This window comes from Anguilla rostrata, chromosome 6 (assembly GCF_018555375.3).
Source record: "Anguilla rostrata isolate EN2019 chromosome 6, ASM1855537v3, whole genome shotgun sequence".
Taxonomy (NCBI): Eukaryota; Metazoa; Chordata; class Actinopteri; order Anguilliformes; family Anguillidae; genus Anguilla; species Anguilla rostrata.
In genome coordinates, this window is record NC_057938.1 from 22,705,209 (window position 1) to 22,720,133 (window position 14,925).

Genomic DNA, 14,925 nt, shown 5'->3' on the forward strand with positions numbered 1-14,925 from the left:
CGTTAAACAGCATTGTCACTTTATTGACTCGAACCATTAACTGAGCTAAAGTAGGAAACCCATAGAGCCAGAATTTAAGATGTTTATATTTTGTTCTAGTTCGATTGACCATGAATTGAAGTGTTTGAAAGTAGAGCTGTCCTGTAATATCCGGTTTTTATCCGTCGTTGACATGGTTGCAGTTTGCACCGTGCAGTCCAATCTAATGAAAAGCTGTGGATCGCTAACATTGTGGCAAACCAGGCTAGGCGTGAGCTCCATCTCTTTCCTCCTTTCTTGGGCAGATAACGCGGATGGAGTACGTGCACACCAAAAGCTTGATATACAGGGACGTCAAGCCGGAGAACTTCCTGGTGGGGCGGCCGGGCAGCAAGAGGCAGCACACGATCCACATCATCGACTTCGGGCTGGCCAAAGAGTACATCGACCCTGAGACCAAAAAACACATCCCTTACCGGGAGCACAAGAGCCTGACTGGCACGGCGCGGTACATGAGCATCAACACGCACCTGGGGAAAGGTGAGCCTGACGAGCATCCCGCAATACGTACGCATCAGCACACACCTGGGAAAGGTGACTCTGAAGGACACTACCCAGTACATGAGCATCAGCACACACCTGGGAAAGGTGACTCTGAAGGACACTACCCAGTACATGAGCATCAGCACACACCTGGGAAAAGTGACTCTGAAGGACACTACCCAGTACATGAGCATCAGCAAACACCTGGGAAAGGTGACTCTGAAGGACACTACCCAGTTCATGAGCATAAACACACACTTGGGCAGACCTGGTCAAATACATACTTCTGTGCTCTATTGATCTTGCCTGATGTAATTGAGTCTGCCAATATGACCAGAAGGCGGGGTTTGCACTTTTTGAGAGTATTTCATTTGTTCCCATACACCAGACAAGATCAGTAAAGCGTAGAAAAGTAAATACATATCTGACCCAGGTCTGACCTGTGCATGATCATCAACACACACCCTGGGAAAACAGGGCTTGAGGTCACTGGGCAGAGGGTTGTGCTGGAGATTTTAGACTGATTGTTGTTTTGTGTAGGATGCTTATCATATTGTGAACAGAACAGAAAGTGATGTCTTTAAGGTGGAAGTGGGAAAATGGTTTTCAGTTTTAACACTTAGTTTGTTGGTTGCATCGATTGTTCCAGAAAACTCCAGTTCATTTTTAGCTCATTTTTCTTTCCCAAATTGTGGTCATTCATTGTTTTCATTGACCAAGACGCACAGTTGTATTTTTGCTGCAGTTGTATTTATAGACCTTTTTCCTGCCGTTCTCCCACAGAGCAAAGCAGAAGGGATGACCTGGAAGCTTTAGGTCACATGTTCATGTACTTCCTGCGAGGGAGTCTGCCCTGGCAGGGCTTGAAGGTATGAGTGAGCTTTGGTGGCTTTCATGGAAAGAAATAACACAATAGTGCCCTATACTGCTACTGCTGCCGCCTCTTATTTAATGGAAATGATTGATCAAAGTAATAACGTATTGCAATGAAGATCAGGGGTTAACCCTGGTCCTGGAGGCACACGGTCTTCTAGTTTTTATGTTAACCTGGGTGATATACCACAACAATGATTGTGCGTTAGTAAACATCCAAACTTGTGACCTTGTGATATGCTTTCGGGGAAAAAAGGTCACCACCGTCATCTATTGGGTTTTGATAAGACGGCAACAATGGCTTGCAGCGTTCGTGTTATGATTGACAAAGCATATCACATGATCACCTGGAAGCTGTTTGTCCTTGATGCTGCCTGACAAAACACATCACATGTTCACATGGAAGCGTATGTCCTTGATGCTGATTGACAGAACACATCACATGATCACATGGAAGCTCTGTGTCCTTGATTCTGACTGACAGAACACATCACATGATCACATGGAAGATTTACATTCTTGATGGTGACTCACAGAATACATCACAAGATCACATGGAAGATTTACATTCTTGATGGTGACTCACAGAATACATCACAAGATCACATGGAAGCTATACGGTCCTGATCCTGACTTACAATCTTGTCTTTCTAACATATTTATATAATTGACTCACCTGACTTAATAATGACCGTATGACACATTTTCATTTTAGACAAAACACAATTACAAGATATGCTTGTTTTTCCATCCACAATTCTAAAATGTTTTTATTTCATTGAATAAGTAAAAGAAACAAAAAGATAAAAAATGTGTATTGTGGCATCCAATTATGTGAGCTTATGAGTTAATGTTATTGTTTCAATAAAAAAAATCAGCCAGGATCCTCATGTGCATGGATATAAATTGAGCTTTACAACGGGATTGGATGGAAGTCTAGTTTGTCACTGAGACCTAAAGATGAACACCTAAAGGCGATTAACTTCCAGAATGCCTCTCTCTTTTAAAGGGGTTAAATCATGATCGAATGCTACATGTGAGTTTTGGACATTTTATATTCCTGTGAATCTGAGGCTGGGCTATTAAATTCTCAGCAAAACAAGTCTGACTACTGGAGGCAGGGCCGCATAAAAAGTGTTGAACATAGATCCCCCTGTTGCTTATGTGTTGAAATGGGATATGGCACCCTTCAAATTTGTCGATTTTTTCAAATCAATCTGTCTCTGTATCTGTATCTCTGAGTCTGTATCTGAGACACACTTATCTACCACCTGTACAAACCCTCAATCTGGTCAACAAGGACTACGGAAAACTTTAACTGTTTCTGCAATCTCTGAACTGTGGCTCACCCTTGAACTCCCTTTTTAACATTTAGATTTTTTTCACAGTATTTTAACATGAAACGAATTACCTTTTGGTGGAAAAAAGTTTAAAATATGGATTTTAAAACACCATTTTTGTCAGCAGGATTCATACATTGCAGATCTAAACCTTAAATGATTGAGGTAACTGCACCCACTTGCACTTTGTGTTTGGACCTGCGAGTTTCTCTGACATTTACTCGCTCGGTAAGGAGTGCTTTTGTGGTTGTTCACTGATGGTGACCTTATAAGTGGAAATCTCCCATGTGCTGTGCAAACCACTGTGCATACCCTTTCAAAAACCTGGTTTGGAATGCCAGCGTGTGAAAACCAGCAATATATAGAAGCATTTATTATTGCTTGTGGGCCTTGGAATGGTCCTGTTTATACGGACTATTTTTGAGGGAAATAGGATCGTATGAAGAAGGGTGTTAAAAAAAACGAAAACAAAACATTTAAAACATTTATCCCGCATTGCTTTTGTTCCGTTTGCAGCCGTTCGTTGTTCGAGATGCCGTCTTCGAAGGGCGCATCCTGCTGAACGGTCACGCCCTCTTAACTATCGCTCCGCGCGGAAGGCCAGACTTCCCCCTCCGTCCCCCTCCTGCCGCGCCCGTCAGCAGTTTCTTCGCGCATCTCGCGCCGATCTGGCGGGTTTTTTTCTTTGCCGGCGAGGCGCTCGTCTAGGTGTCTCCCGCCGCGCGCGTGTGAAAGTTCCCCCCCGCGCGCCCGTATCTTCCGGCGAAATCTCGCCGCGGCGGAGGCGCGCGGCTCTCGGCGCGCGGCTGCACGCACCACCGGGGGAGGCGGCCCACGCAGAGTCTTCGCCCGTCTGAGCGGAGAGAGCCGACTCGCCCCCGTTTCCTAGCAGCGTTTCTCTTTTTCTTTCCTTTTTCAGTTTTTTATTTTCTTCTTCTCTTCCTTAGACTGCGTGTTTCATGCCACGTTTTCCAAAAACTGTGGGGGGGGGGGGGGAAGGGGATCTGTGTTCAGGAAAAAAATAGCTTAGTTAGCATATTGGCACGTACACCTGGAACGCTCTTGTTTTCGTAAGGATTCTTTACTCTTTCCCCTGCCCGTCACACCTCGAATGACTTCTAGCTGGTACCTCCGAGACTGGCCAAACTCTGAAGGCTTGTGTAGGTGGGCGAACGTTTTGCTTCAGCCAAAGCATGTGACTGTATGGCCACCTGGTGGTGCTGCAGTGCACTTGAAATAGTTTAGATCCTTTAAGAACCGCCTCAGAGGCCTGAACTAACAGCTTGACTTGGCATTCGCATTGACCGCCACAGCAAGACTCCAGCTCTGAAGCACTGAGCCACTGAAATGCATGGCGGTGTTCTATAAGTTCCAGATATTAAAGTGTATCCAAAATTTTTTTGACCAAACAGTACGGCCTCCACAAGCCAATCAAAATTCAGCATTTGTCTGAATTATGGAAACTCCCTAACATTGCAGACTGTGCCAGTTCAAAAATGAAACTGAGACTGATTTGCCACACTGTGGCACTGTAGACCAGCAGTGTAATTTTTGGCTTTACCGTAGTTGTGAGTGGGTGCTTATAATTGTTGTTTACAGCTGTAATTCTACATTCTGATTGGACAGCATGAAATCCAGATCATTGAGGCTCTCCCGAATTGCCTGCTTGAATGCACATAGAATGAAATGACAGTAACTTGCAAATTGAGAAGGCTACCTTTGGATTGTAATGTACTTGGAGAAAATAGTATTTTTACTAGTTGCAATTACTAAATTGTCAATTACAAGTTATGGAAAAAGCAACTGTGATTTACATGTGCAAAAACAGTAGTTTTGGAGTCAGCAGTTGGTGGAGAGCTGGTGTGTGTGCTGTTTTCTACGTCAGCCCACTATTCTGGCTTGAATTTCAAAATGGTTCAGAACAGTGAAACATTTTCACTAAGGAAACGTCTGCAGTCCGCATTTCTGACAGTTTTTTTCCCAAAATGTCCGATTACAAGACTGGGCTGATAATGAATTGTGAGCAAAAGTTGGCATGAAATCCTTAAATGTATTGGCCTTCATCTTGCTCCTCAGGCCTGAGGGTACAGAGAAATTATTTATTGGAAACGGCTGATGAATTCAAAGTTTCCGCAGTTTAAAAGTTGGCTGTGGCAGTTAAACACAGCTTTAAAGATAACGCTGCTTCCGTGATGCGATGCTGGTCATCTTTTATTTGTTCCGCTGATCTGCGAGGACATGCACCCATTATCACACTGTAGCATCTTCAAACGCAGTAGTGTCAGGTGTTTCATTTCTGAGTGGAATCTCTTTCACGCCCACTTAATTGGCTTTCTCTGCATTTGTGCAACAAGATAAAGGTGTTATTTTGTCTACAGCGCAATGTTCTTCCCGCCATTGTGGCTCATAGAACCTGTGTGGAGCAGAAGCTAGTCCACAGCAGAGCACCGGTTGTTTATTGTGCTGAATGGGTGGGTGGTTGTATGCTGTAAATGTGGGGCTTGTACAGTATGAAGGCTCACATGCTCTGGTGAGGCTTCAGCCAACATTCTCCCTGACAAACACCCAGCCTTACTGGGTCAGTAGTCCGCAGTAGCCTGTTTTCCTCTTCAAATTCACTGGAAATTATCATTAAAAAAAAAATGTTCTTTAAAAAATGTCTTCCGGGGTGGCTGGGCATCCCGCCGGACCCCCCTCTACAGGGTTGAACTTTTTGGGGTCTGTGCATTTCAACACCCCCAATAGTCATACTAAAGTTACACCCTTGAGTTGGTACCCTGCATCAGAGAGTAAAAAAAAAAAAAAGGATTAGTCAGTAACCGGCCTTTTCGGACAGTAACTATTCTCCGGTCAGAAATGTGTGGCAGGCCTGAGGTCGCGAGAGTCTGACCGTCTCCCTCTCTCACCCCCTCGACCAGGCGGACACGCTGAAGGAGCGCTACCAGAAAATCGGGGACACCAAGCGGGCGACGCCCATCGAAGTGCTGTGCGAGAGCTTCCCAGGTGAGCCCCCTGTCCCCACCCCGCCCTCCCGTCCCTCCGCAGGACCGCTCCACTTTCCGGGTCGCTCGATTCTTCCCCCCCCGCTGATTTCTCTCCTCTTCCTCCACCCCCCCCCCGCTTTCCGTCCTCAGAGGAGATGGCCACGTACCTGCGCTACGTGCGGCGGCTCGACTTCTTCGAGAAGCCCGACTACGACTACCTGAGGAAGCTCTTCACCGACCTCTTCGACCGCAACGGCTACGTCTTCGACTACGAGTACGACTGGGTCGGCAAGCCGCTCGTAAGTGCGCCGCCGCCGGGAGCCGCGCCGGCGGTGAACTCGCCCGCCTCGGAAACATCCCCGGCCGAAAGGGCTTTTGTGTATTAGCGCTTCGCTTAAGCCACTGAAAAAACTAGAAAGAACAGGCCATTTTATATGTGTTTGTGAATATCGTGGATTGAGACCAGGTTCGCAGGCGAGAAGTATCGCGCGGTAAACGTGACCCGCTTCTCCGTTGTCTCCCCCGCCCACAGCCCACTCCGATTGGCCCCATCCCCAGTGACACGCCCGTGCAGCCCAGCAGCAGAGACAAAGCACACCAGCAGACCAAAAACCAGGTAAGGCTGTACACGCGCACTCATACACGCATGCATGCACTATACAAGACACCACACTGTTCACACTATACACACAATGTACTATACATGCACTTTACTCAATATTCAGTACACACTGTACACATGCATAAACTCACTATACACACATACACACACCATATACTTTACGTGCACACTCGACTTACTTTAGGGATGTGCAGATTTTCTTTTACTTTGTAGGATCTGTTCTGATCATTCAGCTATTAAAATAATAGCATTTGATCATTAAATCAGTCCACATGCAAAGTCAATGAAATAGCTTTTTGAATAATATAGCCGGTGTATGGATCTTGAAGGATAACTTGGGGGTTTTTTTTTGTGTGACTTGGACCTGTTTTCCAAACGATTTCCGCCATGCTGATCGTTATTGAGGATAATTATGCGTGGCTCCCTTAGACTGCATTAGTAAAGCATAGTGGAGGAGTTCTCCGAAGCTCTACAAAATAAGACGTAACAAAGTTATTAAGTTCAAGTTCATAAAAGGCAAAGTTACCCTTTGGGGAGGGTCAGTGAGCACGAGTGAAAATGGGTGTCCTCGGTAAGTTAGCTTCGCTGGCGGCTTTTCGTTTGAATTCGGCTGCATGGGGAATCTCTGAAGGCAGCCCTGTCTTTGATGGACTTTGCTGCTTGTTTCTTGTGAGTGCTTGTTGAGCTCAGCTCCTGTGCTGCCACATGACTGTGCTCACTCTGTTACAGTTATTATTTAACTTGCTGTCTCCTGCCGACTCATAAAAAAAACTCAAAGAAATTCTGTAAAAGCATTTGGTCTGACTTCAAGTAGCGTTTACTTCACCTAACAGCTTTTTTTTTTGTTCACAAAGAAAGCATTGTTTTAATTGCATTCATTTTTTTCCCTATTTTATAATCTTTCCATTAACTGATGAAGACTCGTCCTCTCAGTACGTGCTCACGACCCTACATAGAATACCCAGAAGCGCACACACGAACACGCGCTGAATCTGGTGCGTGCGTCGGCACGGGACCCGGCGGCTTGGCGCGACGCGCACGCCGCTGCCCCATCACCCCGCCGTGCTCGGTTACCTCCGGCTCTTGTCCGTGGCTTCAGTCTGCATGTGTATAAGGAGGGAGAGCCAGTGTGTGTGTGTGGCACTGCTGTCCAAAGCAGCACGGGACCCTTAAACACCCTTTTCTCATGTTTTCTGCTCCGTACGTTATCTGTGCTTTGCTGTTTTTTTCCCCTTCGCTAAGCAGGAACTGCAGGCCGTGTCACAGGAAATGGCCAAACCCAATGTCTTTGATGATGAGGGATAATGTAGCATGAATGATTACAAATGTCAGCTGTAATCCACACATCTCAGGATTAAGCACTTTTGTCGCGCTATGATTTATGTTCTTGCCTTTTAATTATTGATGTTACGTAAAATGATGCATTATCGGAGTTACTGTTCTCAATGAAAATGCTTATTAGCGTTGCTGTTTTTGTAATAGTCATTTAAGGGGTTTCCCAGGTACTTTTATTCATGCGTAAGAGTCTACAGGGATGTCCGGTCTTATCTGAAAAGGGCCAGTGTGGGTGCGGGTTTTTCCATTGGCTCAGCACTGCAACACCCTATTCTCCCGATCAAGGTCTTGATCGGAGACCCCGATTGGTTAATTCCTCGAATTGCGGATAAGATTGGACACCCCCCTGGTCCGCGTCATCCTTTTATCTCGCCGCTTGCGCTCGAGTACCTGCTCTGTGGACGCGTCCCGCCGCACCCCCGGTCCTGCCGTGCGTGTGTCTGACGCAGTGTGTGCGGCGGTGAGGGTTTCATTAAAAGCAGCCCCGTTTGCTCCCCTCCTCCGTGTCGGAGAAGGTGAAAATTAATGGCCGTCTGTTCTGTTTACAGCTGCACACAGTGTGTCCCCTAACTCTGAACCGGCACCTCGCGTGTAAAGACTGGAAGGTGCTTTTTTTTTCGTGGGGAGAAACCTCCCTGTGTGTGTGTGTGTGTGTGTGCACTGTGCGCCTCTCACCCCGTCACGCTCCCGCTGTGTGTGTGAAACGCCGCCCCGCTCTGCGCAGCGTAGACGCCGCCGCCGCCGCCTCCCTGGGCCGGTCTGCGGGGAGTCGCTGTTTCAGACCCGCCGCTACAGTCTGCATGCCTGTCTCTGTGCGTGTGTCTGTATGTGTCTGTGTCTGTGTCTGTCTGTTTTTGTCTGTATGTGCGTGTCTGTCTGTCTGTGTGTGTGTCTGTCTGTGTGTGTCTGTGTCTGTGTGTGTGTCTGTGTGTGTGTCTGTCTGTCTGTCTGTCTGTCTGTCTGTCTGTCTGTGTGTGTGTGTCTGTGTGTGTGCGTGTGTCTGTCTGTGTGTGTGTGTGTCTGTCTGTCTGTCTGTGTGTGTGTCTGGGTCTGTCTGTGTGTGTGTGTGTGTCTGTTTGTGTGTGTCTGTCTGTCTGTGTGTCTGTCTGTCTGTCTGTGTCTGTGCGCGTGCATGTGTGTGTGTCTGTGTCTGTGTCTGTGTGTGCGTGCGTGTCTGTGTGCCCGTCTGTCTGTCTGTGTGTGTGTGTCTGTCTGTCCGTGTGTGTTGAAAGAGTTGCGGGTGTGGTTTGTTATGGGTACGTGTCTGTGTGTGTGTGTGAAAGAGAGTGTCTGTGTGTGTGTGTGGTGTGTGTGCGTGTGGTGGTGTCTGTTTGTCCAGTGCTTTCGCCTATGAACCACATGCTTTTGTCTATTGTAAATATGTCTCTTTATTAATTCATGCCCTCCTTTTCTAGCGCATGTGCTGTAATCTCTTATAATTTATTTCTGTTTCCTTATTCCTCCCCCACCGCCCATCACAAAACTGCCTCTTGCCTTTCCGCCCCCTCTTATTAACCCCTCCTCCCTCCCCCCCCCACTTTCGCGCCAGTCGCCCGAGCCCAAAGGAGGCGAGTCCCAACCCAACCCAGTGACCAATAGGGAGCTCCAGGGGTCGCATCTCACAGCTGATAGGCTGGGGGGCTCTGTCCAGGTACTGCTTGTGCACTGCGATGCATGGCCTCGGCTTCTCTCTCTCTCTCTCTCGCTCTCTCCCACTCCCTCATCTTGCCGCTTTAACGCATACGCACTCTCACACTTCGGGCAGAGCTGGTTTGCGAGGAAGAGGTGTTCCTTAATCTCACACTGACGGGCAGCAGAGCAGGGCTGTGCGAGGAAGAGGTGTTCCTAAATCCCACACTGATTTGAGTAGGGTCCTAATGATGAAGAGGTGTTCCTTAAGCTCACACTGACTGCAGAGGCATGCTGTGAGAAGAGGTGTTCCTTAATCCCACACTGATTTGAGTAGGGTCCTGAGGACGAAGAGGTGTTCCTTAATCCCACACTGATTTGAGTAGGTTCCTGATGATGAAGAGGTGTTGCTTAATCCCACACTGATGGGGAGTTGAGTAGGGTTCTGATGATGAAGAGGTGTTCCTTAATCCCACACTGATGGGGAGTTGAGTAGGGCTCTGATGATGAAGAGATGTTCCTTAATTCCACATTGATGGGGAGTTGAGTAGGATCCTGATGATAAAGAGGTTTTCAGTACTCCCACACTTAAAGGTAGTACAGTAGGGCTGTAGAGAAGAGGAGCGTTCTTATCCCACACTGAGGTGCGAGTTGAGGTTGTGGAAGAGGTGTCTCGCATGATGTTTTAAGAGGTTGTTTGCGTGGTAGACCCACAACTGATGGAGGAGTTTGAGTAGGTGTTTACTTCTGATGTTTGATAAGATGGTGTTTGTTTGAATCCACAACCTACTGATGATTTGAGTAGGTAACTTCTAGCAATGATGAAAGAGGTGGTTTCTTACATCAACACTGAGCAATTATGAGTGCTTCACATCCCCGTTGAGTGAGGTGACACAGTATCTCCCTGTACAGACTGATCCACTGAAGGGACAACAGACAACAGCTGTGCTTCTTGTCTGTTTTTAATCCAAGCAATTCATTTTGAAATAGTGTTTTGTTTTTTTTTGGGGGGGGGAGGGGGGGCTGGTGATTATTTGCACAAGTTGAGGATGGCACTAGTGGATGCTGACATCTAAAAGGGATCTCATGCCATCTAACGTTTGCTGTAGAAATTGTGTGTCACAAATGCTGTACTGTTGTAAGGTCAGGTTACCCAGCTGGGGTTCAGTGATCAGGTGCCTTCAACTCTGCAAAATATGACTTACATCTTAAAAATGTGACAAAATCTTCAGTTACCGCTTAAAGCTATGAAGTCTCAGAAGGAAGTTTTTAGGATTTGGTTTTGTGGTTCTCAGCTTTTAGTCTGCTGTGGAGTAATTGGACCCTCAGTCTGGGGTCTGCTCACCCTGTACCCCAAAATCCCACCACCCTCCTGACTAATCCCCCCCCCCCCCACTCTGTTTCTTCCCCCGTGTTTGTGCAGATTATGAACTCCACGAACGGAGAGCTGAACACTGACGACCCAACCGCAGGACACTCCAACGCACCAATCACTGCACCGGCCGAGGTGGAGGTGGCGGATGATACCAAGTAAGGGGGAGAGGAGGAGTTTAAGCATTTTTCAACTTTTTATGAGTATGCATTGACTAAGTGTTAAGGCACCCACTCTTTAACCAGTATTACAAAATAGAATTTGGTTGTCGACTTGAGAATCAGGCCGAGGTCACTTTAAATAAGTACAATGCTAGTGGCCCGGCAATGAAGTGGACAGCATGTCCGTTCAACATATGTTCTTTGTAGAAAAGTTAAAAGCCATTAATACTTCTGGAAAAGAACACAAAAAATTAACTTGAACTACGCTTTGCGGCTTGGGCAGCCTTTATCTGGCTCTGACAGACATAGTTTTCGTTTACCGACGCTTGCCCGCCATTTACTTCTCATTTTTGCGGCCATGAAAATGAGTGAGCAATAATAAATACAAAATGGCAGCTGCTTTGCCACCACTCACGCCCCCAGAATCTGCCACAGTATAGACACCCTGCAGCGCGGTGTTGCATATTATAGTGAATTCAGGGAGAGAATGAATACAGAGCATAAACTAAAACTATAATTGAATGTGTGTACAGAATCTATGATTGCAGTTTAACAAAATGGAGGTAGCTTCTTTAGCCATATGAGCTTAGTTTACTGGCTTTCGGTCAAACTAGTATGCGCAAGTGTATGCACAACAAATGCACGAAACCGCTAGTGTAGCTTTGGTAAAGTTATATCTTTAAAACAAGCAAACAGACCTCCCTCCGACTTTGTGGTGTGTAGTTAAATTTTTTTGTAATGGCCTGTCTTTATATCAGTACACCATTACAGTATCTTTAAACCTGTCACCTCATAAGATTACTCCAGCTCTGCACTACAGTATCATATCTGCAGACAGTTATGATTCAAAGCATAAAGAAAGTGTTCTAAGTTCTATGGAGGGAAGATTGAAGGCTGTGCAGCGGTTGTTGCATCAAGCGCTGCTAAGTGTTCTCCTAAGAGGCGGAAGACAGTCACCTGGGGAGCAATTTTAACTTCTCTCATTAAGCGAAGCAGCCAATCCTTCCTGTGCACGTTGTCTTTTTACGTGTGTTGCATCTCTCCCGCTGTAAAATGGTCTGCAGCTTTCAAGACAAGCTTTTATAGATACGATGAGGACGTCTTACCTTCTTGCATGCGAGAAGGATCATAACGGTCCAACTGGATGGAGAAAGCTCACTTACACTTTGTGACGATGATGATCGTTAATTATTTTATAGAATGACTCCCTCCTTAACCCTCGTTATTGTTTGCGCACATAGCTGCAGAAACAGATCACATTTCTTACACAGTCTGTTTGTACAGGTGGACATTTTAATGTAGCGGTGCAGGTTAAGTACCTCGCTCCAAGGCGCAATGGGCGCAAATTCTCCCTGGGAATCGAACCCACGTTCTTTTGAGTTCCCTCACCCATCACCCCCAACCGGCTCCAGCCGTTCGCTAATGAACCGTGTGCACAAGAGGATTTTATCATGCTGTGATTGGTGTGGGGTTTACACGCATTGCATTCGTCTCCCTTTGTCTTGCAGTTGCTGCTGTTTCTTCAAGAAGAGAAAGAGGAAAGCGCTGCAGCGGCACAAGTGAAACGGGGGGAGAGACGCGAAAGAACGTTCTGGTCACTGGCTAATTTTAAACGGAAGCTGAAACGCGAAAAAAAACGCCCGCCCCTCGGTCTTACGTCAGCGCGCCACTTCTCCTGGGCGCGTGGAGGAACGCTTTTAACTCGCCAACGGGGTGGAACGTACGGCGGACCGGCGCGGTTCCTTTTCTACAAAAAAAAAAAAAAACTGTACGCGAGCGTACGCAGGGATAACGTAAAATAAATAAATAAATAAATGGTGACCGTGACAGCGATGCACAAAATGTGTGATGTGACTAAAAAAAAAAAAAAAAAGAAAGAAAAGAAAAAAGACTTTCGAACAGTTGTATCCTAGACTCCACGCAGAACATTATCTGTACAACAAGCCTTCGCTGAGGGGAGGAAATTACAGCAGCCGGTCGAGAGAAAGACGAGCCTTCCCATGCTGAGGATCCTATTTGCAGAAGCTAGGTAAAAATCGAGAAGGACACATACTGATGATGCCCCTTGAAACACTGGGTGGAACAGGAAAGATTTCACCTCTTCAGCAGAATTTGAAGATTTTTATGTAAATCCTTTTTTTTTTGTCATTTAAATCGGAAGTGGTTTCCATGGTCCCCTCACCCAGAATTGAAAACGAAACTGTTTACTTTCACGTTGTAGTGTTCCGGAATTCTATTTTTTTCATTTCTTTTTTTGTTTTATCTCAGTTCCTTTTTTTCTGTTAATGTGGACTTTGTAGCACAGTCACTGGCCCTCAGGTACTGTGGAAGATGGAGAAACTGATATTAAGCTCTCTTCTTTAAATTGCACTTTTGGGGAAAAACAGTATGGAATTCTGGGCTTGAAAATAACAAGAAAATAAAAAAAATAAAGACTGACCTAGGAAGACTGCTGTACAAGGCTGATATTTGTACAAGTGCTGAAATGTTGTCCATTTAAATTAGTGTTTGTTTTAGTTCTTACATCGGAATCATTTACCAGGAGTTTTGTGCCTTTCCAAGTAAAATGTTTAAAGCTAAACTGTGACGTTATGAAATTTTATCACATTCTTGACGGTTGAAACCAAAGTCGGTCAACTGTTGTGTGCCGATCAGCCTCTCTGCTGTGTCCACATTGGTAAACAGCCCTGTTCCTGGATCTACCATCCTGTAGGTTTGCATTCCAAACTTAACAAAACATACCTCATTCAGCAGCTAGATCTTGTTGAGCTGGTAATCAGTAGGGTTAGGTGCGCTAAATTAGGGTTGAAACAAAAACCCCTCAGGTTGGCAGATCTCCACTGCCCTAACAGTGATTCTCTTGTGCTATCAGCACATGAACCTTTTCAAGGGCGCATTCAAAGACATGTTTTCTTGATTTGGCTCAGTTCTCCACAATTTAAGATTTGTAATTCAAATGTGGTTAAAATGCACATTCTCTGCATTTAATGTCATGTAAATGAAAGTCATCATTTTCAGTACTTTGTCATATATCCTTTGAATGCAATGACTGCTTTAAGTCATAGACATCAGCAAGTGCTGAGTATCTTATCTGGTGATGCTCTGCCAGGGCTGTACTGCAGCCATCTTCAGCTTCTGCTTATTTTGGAGACTAGTTGCCTTAAGCTTTCTCTTCAGCATATAAAATGCATGTTCAATTGGATTCTGATTGTGTGAATGGCCTGGCCAGTCAAGAAATTTCCAGTTTTTGGCTTTAAAAAACGAATTTGTTGCTTTAGCAGTATGTTTAGGATCATTGTCTGCCTGCAGCATGAAACGCCATCTAATGGGTTTGGAGGCATTTGCTTGAACCTGAGCAGATAAGATGCTTCTGGACACATCAGAATTAATTCTGCTGCTGCTTATCAGCAGTTACATAATAAATAAAGACAGTAACTGTGGCAGCTATAAATGCCCAAACCAAACACCCCCACTACCATGTTTCACAGATGAGGGGTGCTTTGGTTCTTGGGCAGTTCCTCCACACTTTTCCCCTGCCCTCACTGATACTAGTAAATCTTGATCCCATCTGTCTGCAAGACCTTTTTCCAGAACTCTTCAGGCTCTATTAGGTACTTTTTAGCAAACTGTAACATGGCCACTGTGTTTTTGTGGCTAACTAGTGGTTTGCATCTTTCAGTGTATCCTCTGTAGTTCTGTTTTTAAAGTCTTCTGTGGGCAGTAGTCACTGACAGATGCACAGCTGCCCCCTGAAGAGTGTTTCTGATTCGTGGAACAGCTGTTTAGAGGTTTTTCTTCATTTTGGTAGGAATTCTTCGGCCTACCAGGCCCTTTGCGATTACTGTGCTCAGTAGTGCTCTTTCTTCTTAATGATTTTCTGAACAGTTGATTTTGGTAAGCATAAGGTTGACCTATGTTGCTGACTTTTTTTCTTTCTTGTTTCTCAGCCTCTTAGTGGCTTCCCTGACATTCATTGACATAATTCTTGTCCCCATGTTAACGAACACCAGTAACGTACTCCAAAGGCAATTAAAAGCATAGAATCACCTCTAGATACTGAAAGCCATCTTATACTTGCCCTAAGGAA

The 14,925-nt window shown here is 45.7% G+C and overlaps 1 protein-coding gene across 3 annotated transcripts in view; it reads left to right on the plus strand.

Moving 5' to 3' along the window:
• The window catches only part of LOC135256848 (casein kinase I), a 40,130-nt gene extending 26,711 nt beyond the window's left edge, over window positions 1-13,419 (plus strand). The window contains exons 5-13 of one of the 3 annotated variants that reach the window (XM_064339046.1): window positions 285-519; window positions 1,306-1,391; window positions 5,654-5,738; window positions 5,870-6,018; window positions 6,252-6,335; window positions 8,225-8,281; window positions 9,226-9,327; window positions 10,729-10,835; window positions 12,347-13,419. In XM_064339046.1, coding sequence (XP_064195116.1) covers window positions 285-519; window positions 1,306-1,391; window positions 5,654-5,738; window positions 5,870-6,018; window positions 6,252-6,335; window positions 8,225-8,281; window positions 9,226-9,327; window positions 10,729-10,835; window positions 12,347-12,401 — 960 coding nt within the window. In that variant the 3' untranslated portion in view covers window positions 12,402-13,419. The remainder of the gene's footprint in view (window positions 1-284; window positions 520-1,305; window positions 1,392-5,653; window positions 5,739-5,869; window positions 6,019-6,251; window positions 6,336-8,224; window positions 8,282-9,225; window positions 9,328-10,728; window positions 10,836-12,346) is intronic. The other 2 variants (XM_064339047.1, XM_064339048.1) reach the window with 2 other exon arrangements.
• Window positions 13,420-14,925: the final 1,506 nt, after the last annotated feature.